At 46.8% G+C, this 6068-nt stretch overlaps 1 protein-coding gene and 1 long non-coding RNA gene across 8 annotated transcripts; both read left to right on the top strand.

Annotated features, from left to right (window-relative positions):
• Positions 1-6: 6 nt before the first annotated feature.
• LOC123112762 (uncharacterized) lies at positions 7-3791 on the top strand. Of its 7 annotated transcripts, none has more exons than XR_006455697.1 (5): positions 7-393; positions 504-1136; positions 1928-2030; positions 2097-2162; positions 2249-3791. It is a non-coding gene; the product is annotated as an uncharacterized lncRNA (long non-coding RNA). The 7 variants fall into 7 exon arrangements; XR_006455701.1 differs by having other exon boundaries at positions 2092-2162; XR_006455696.1 differs by having other exon boundaries at positions 2097-3791.
• Positions 3792-4318: 527 nt separating this feature from the next.
• LOC100037634 (dehydration-responsive element-binding protein 1B) lies at positions 4319-5691 on the top strand. The gene is given in 2 exon segments (XM_044533843.1): positions 4319-4920; positions 4923-5691. Coding segments are annotated over 2 exon segments (858 nt in total). The 5' UTR covers positions 4319-4409; the 3' UTR covers positions 5270-5691.
• Positions 5692-6068: the final 377 nt, after the last annotated feature.

Genomic DNA, 6068 nt, shown 5'->3' with positions numbered 1-6068 from the left:
CTTCCCCACGAAGTCTGGAAACCCACGCGACCCCCTCTCTCTCTCGTTTCCTCTCCTCTAGCCCCATCCCCTGCTTCTCCGCCGCCGCCTCTTTCTCCACCAAATCCACATCGCCGCCGTGCTCGTTGCCGGGACAGGCAGGAGGTGGAGGCGAGGGAGATAGGGGGGTCAACTGGGCGGCGCCGCATAGCACTGTACGAGGTGGCTAGAAGAGGGCGGCGCGGCAGGGTAAATCCCCTTTCACTGCGGAGCAGTCCACGGTGCCTTCACCGTCGTCCTCACCTTCGAGCCGCCCGTGATGCCATCGCCATCGCCAAGCCCCGTTTGTGCGGTACACATAGATGGATGAGGATGCCGGTAGCAAGCAGTAGCACCGATGCCAAGCGAGAAGAGGTGAGATTGAATCCGTCTGGTCTTTCTTTTTCCCCATCCCTCTCATGGATTTTGCCCGGATCTTGGTGAGCTCCTCAACCACCTGATTTCTTCTTCTTTCACATGTGCAGACCTCTAGCTCGACTTGTGGCGGCGGCGGGTACTACTGGAGCATAGGCGCCTTTCATTTTTCGTCCTCTTTGTTGGTGGGAAGGCGCAGCAGGTCGGAGGAGGAAGCCACGAGAACTTGGAGAGAGAGAGGAGATGCGGAAGGGCGACGATCTGTGTGGGACGACCCGGCGCTCGTGGATGCCTTGGACCACGCCGTCACTAGCTACAAGGTATGCGCCCTCGCCCCCCTTTGACCCTCTTGCCCTTTCCGCCTAGCTGGGAGAAGATGTAGTATGTGTGTTTTGTTTTAGACGGTGGCGTTCATGCAATGGCGTTCACGTCATGTTCCATTCTGCAATGCACAAGTTCTCTTTTATTTCTAGAAGCGTGTCTATTTGCACAAGTAATATGCACACAGCAACACATGGTCTATACTCTATACTGCTACAAATTGGTCCGGATTAGCTTTGAATCTGTTATTGAAGTTACTGTACGGCAACGGCGTTCTTTTATGGGTTGATTAATAAAATGGTTTTGTATGTGCTATAGATAGCTAATCCTTTGCAACAATTTGATAAGATTCTTAAATCAATGGCGTGGCCTCTATTTGATGAGCTGGGGCTGCTATAAAACCGAGAAGAAGACAAGGAGGAGTAAGTGTAGGCTCTGTTGGTACCAAATTTTGCTGATCCTGTGCTGCAAATTTTCGCTCTTGTGATTTGTCTCTTGTAATGATCTTGAATCCTACAGTCAGTTTTTTTTCTGTTCCTACAGTTAGTTGCATTTTTGGTACTAGGTGAGAGTTTGTTCCTGCAATTTGGTTCCTATAGTCAGTTGCATTTTTCTTATATATGAAACCAAAGTGCCGTGGTTTCCTATATGGATTGAACCATCTGACATTTCATAACCTTTGTCTCAACAAAAAAGGAAGGAATTTGGAATTTTGGGTGGAAGCCTGTGTGCTTGTAGAAAGATAGCCTTTAGTCCTATGGAGAATTTGCAAAGGATAATGTTACCATCGAGCCACTACCTATGCCTATAACATTAATGTTTCCTCTGCAGAACTGTAGAAGTCTTCCTTATGAGTTTAGGCATGCCAGTTTTTTAAGGCTCTGTTTGACATTGAGGTGGTTTCGATTATGATACCTTACCCGTGTTGAACTGCTTTTGGAAAATGAGTGTTTGGCTACCTGATTATCTTTCAATCAGTTAATAGCTTTTCATTGTGAACACATAAGATGAAATTTTAGAGGACAATCATCAGTAAACCTGATTTATTACAATTTAATCTTATGTTTAAAGAAGAGCAATGAACGTTTTGTGAATTCTTTTATGCAACAACTTAAAACTAAGCACATCATATTTTGTTTATTTTTGCGGGGATGCATCACAGTTCATTAACCACATCTGATGCTAAGTTATACCATTTTTTTATTCCTAGCAGATTTGAAGATTCTGGTGATGAGATAGATTGCAGCAGTACACCCTATCACATGATGGAGAAAAGGAGCCTAGAGAAGAACATTCGGCTTGAGCTGGAACATGAGGTATATGCTTTTTCAGTTTACGTACATTTTGTTTACTTCCTTCCGCTAATGATAATGATAGTTCAGTTGTGAGAAGCGTTGCACTCTCCTCTCTGACCAGCGAGCTCTGCTGTACTGCTGCTCCGGCTGAAGGTTTGCTCTCAATTTCAGACCTCTGCGAGTTATTCTAGAATCTATTATGCTCTTTTACATTGAGTTCATTGGATTGAAAATGTCAGGTATGCCTCTGTTTAATTCTAAAAAGTATCTGCTCTGTCTAGAGAAGGTAGAATGGTAAGTTTATTCGGATGTTTGACAGTATCTGAGATGCCGCAGTAAGGCCTGATGCAATGCTTTACGATGTTGTCATTTCTTCACTTTGCAAAAGATAGCAAACTAATATTGCCATTGATTTGTTTTTCCCATATGGTGTTGATTATTTCATAATTCATCATTTTGGTTAACATATTCATAGGAAATGTAATGTTGAAAGTTGCATTTGCAGACTATACTCATCTGAGATGTCATTTATTTTTAACGGTTAGAGTGTATATCCTTGGTTAGAGTGAGTATGAAAAACTAAACCAAAAAGGAAATGTAATGTTGTCAGCGAAGATGTGATTCCTAAATAGCCTGATATTTCCATTGACTTCGGACTGGCCACTCATTTTGATCATGATAACCCATGACTAACCGAGTGATCACTTTGGTATCATCCAGCTGAACTATTATTAGGTGCTACTCACTACAGCGTTGGTGTTGATCTTTCAAGTGTGGGTTGCGTATTGGCAGAACTCCTTGGTGAGCCTATAGTCCCTGAAAAATTGGAGCTTTCAAAATCTTTGAGCCAGTGTTTTTAGCAATCTATTCTAGGAAAGTGACTTAGATTTCCATTGTAGGGACACAAAGGTACATATTGCATCATTTGTTGTTACTGCAATGTTTCTCCCTAATCCATGCCATGAAATTATTCATCTATTATCTCGCCTGAAATAGGTTAGTCTTTTGATGGTTCAATAACATCTTTTGATTTTTCAAACATTCAAGCATGTTCCATATGCCACTTCATTTGGTTATTAACTGGTTCGGTTAAAGGTTTCATTTTTCATTACATTCATTTGAGTTAACCTGATTATTCCCAAGCTGTGTCAGATGTTCCACGAGATGGTCCAATGGTCCTGTTAGTTCTGTTTCATTTTCCTGTTTACATGTAGCGGTGTGCTTTGTTAGTTCTGTTCCATGTTCCTGTTTCCATGTACAAACGCTAATTTCCCGTTTGAATCCTCTTAATTAGTAAGGTGTGTTCACAAGCTTGGATCCTGAGCCATAAGAACTCAAGAAAGGCATCATACATTCCTTTTGCAATACACTGACAACTTCGGATGCGAGTACCCATGGTGGTTTCTCTGTTCTTAGGAGTCATGCTGAAGAGTGTCTTCCTCTGTCGGCTAGCATTGAAAGCATTTTTACTCCAGTTGATGTCTACACAATTTCTGGCGTATTGAATGGTATGGTTGCTTTGCAGGGCATGTCTCAGAATCCACCTTGTCAAGAAGTGGGAGCCAAAGATCTATGTGGAACTCAGTGGCATTTTCGTCACATATTTCATGGGGATCTTACAATTTGAGCATTTAGCTTGAATACCCTTTAAACTTTCTGTCGTTGTGTTGTTGTTTTTGTGTAGCACTTCATGTCACAATTGAATGTTGAATTCTTATCAGGTGCAGAAATTTGCATCATATACTGATTCATTACTTTATGAGTATGTGTGAGCTTTTCTCCCTCTGTCTGGCTCTATCTCATGCTTTCTGGTGTTTTGTGTTTCAGATGCCCTAATCTCTTTGTATTAGAGTGTGATTTATTTAGCTCTCTTGAAATTTGTAGTGAAACTTTTAACATGCAATGTCCATGTGTTACAAGGTAACAATAAAGCAAGTGAAATGAGCGTTTGCCAACCTAGCACCGTCCAATTTCCTCTCAAGAGGCGCCACCGTGGCGCCCAACCCCTAGTAAACAACCATTCTCATGTCAAAATCCTCGTCGCTAAGCGAGGTATCGGTGGCTCCACTCACCCACCGGAGGCCGGTGACGTGAGGAGGCAGGTGCGCCGCTGAACGTCGCTTTGTGGGTCCTTGTGAAATCCTATGTCCAAGTGGCAAGATGACAGACAGCCAAGATATTTGAGTGGCATTGCTGACTGTACACCGGAAAAGGACGTGCGCCATGAACCTGCCGCGCTGCTTCATGTGAGCGTATGCGTCTGAGTGACGCGCCTATATAGGGCTTTCCCCGCCGCATGCCCTTCTTCTCAGTTCTCACCCACCCAAACACCGCCGCTGAAACCTCCAGTTCTCAGCACACATCGACCTGCTCGACCGGCTCCACTAGCGCTCGTCCAAGATGGACGTCGCCGACGCCGCCTCCCCGTCTGGCCAGGAGCAGCAGGGGCACAGGACGGTGTCGTCTGAGCCGCCGAAGCGACCCGCGGGGCGGACCAAGGTACATGAGACGCGCCACCCGCTGTACCGCGGCGTGCGGCAGCGGGGCCGGGTCGGGCAGTGGGTGTGCGAGGTGCGCGTGGCCGGGGTGAAGGGCTCCAGGCTCTGGCTCGGCACCTTCACCACCGCCGAGATGGCGGCGCGCGCGCACGACACCGCCGTGCTCGCGCTCTCCGGCCGGGCTGCCTGCCTCAACTTCGCCGACTCCGCCTGGCGCATGCTGCCCGTGCTCGCGGCCGGGTCTTTCGGCTTCGGCAGCGCGCGCGAGATCAAGGCCGCCGTCGCCGTCGCCGTCGTGGCTTTCCAGAAGGAGCAGATTATCCCAGTCGCCGTCGCCGTGGTGGCGATCCAGAAGCAGCAGATTATCCCAGTCGCTGTCGCCGTCGTGGCGATCCAGAAGCAGCAGATTATCCCGTCGCCGTCGTGGCGCTCCAGAAGCAGCAGATTCCAGTGGCCGTCGCCCTCGTGGCGCTCCAGGAACAGCAGGTCCCAGTCGCCGTCGCCGTCGTGGCGCTTCATCGGCAGCAGGTTCCAGTCGCGTGCCCGGGAACCTCCGGCCCGGGCAGCGCTCTGTTTTACATGTCGTCCAGCGACTTGTTGGAGCTCGACGAGGAGCAGTGGTTTGGCGGCATGGAGGCCGGGTCGTACTACGCGAGCTTGGCGCAGGGGATGCTCGTGGCACCGCCGGGCGAAAGAGCGAGGACGGAGGACGGCGAGCAGAGCGGCGTCCAGACGCCGCTATGGAGCCACTTGTTCACCTAATCTAGCAGTGTAAAGTTGTACTCCCTCTGTCCGGAATTACTTGTGCGAAAATGGATTAAAATGAATGTATTTAGAACTAAAATACGTCTAGATACATCAATTTCTCAGACAAGTATTTCTGGACGGAGGGAGTACCATTATTAGATAGTTGTGTTCTTTTCAATTTGAGGAGAAACAGAGTAGCATCTTGTTCCTTCGTTGTACTCATTGTACTATAAGCTCCCGGTTTGAGTATTTGTGAGGAAGGGGATTGCCTATTACACCAATTATTATTGGTCAAATTGATCGCCTTCTTCCTGATTTGGGAAAAACTGAGTAGGCGGTGTGTTCCTTCATTCATAGTAGTAGCACTTGTCAAATTCCCGGTTTCTACTTTTGGGCGAAAGGCAAGATTGTTCAATACATCAATTATTGGTACAGAACTCGAGAGTACATCGTGCACTGCACTCCAGGAATCCATATCAAATATTTTATGAGAAGAAAACGACACAATGTCGAAGGACGTCACTGTTGATTGACAGCTTGTGACAATGATGCATTTGGACGGCTTGCAAGTGGACTCCAAAACTTTACTCCAGAAAAATGGAGAAAGAACGGACAACCAGATTATGCACGCAAGAACGAACGACACAATGTCCAGCCTGTTTGGTGTTGCTCTGCTCGCTAAAGTTCAATTCAGCTCCATCAATTCCACTTTGCAGCATGCAACTCCACCATAGATTAGGTGATCCTGTTTGGATTTCAGCTAGATCCGACTTCAAGAATTGAAATTTTGGTGAAAAAGGTCTATCGTGTCCCT

Source organism: Triticum aestivum, chromosome 5B (assembly GCF_018294505.1).
Source record: "Triticum aestivum cultivar Chinese Spring chromosome 5B, IWGSC CS RefSeq v2.1, whole genome shotgun sequence".
Classification (NCBI taxonomy): domain Eukaryota; kingdom Viridiplantae; phylum Streptophyta; class Magnoliopsida; order Poales; family Poaceae; genus Triticum; species Triticum aestivum.
Note: the sequence above shows the minus strand (reverse complement) of the source record. Positions and strands in the feature narration are given on the sequence as shown.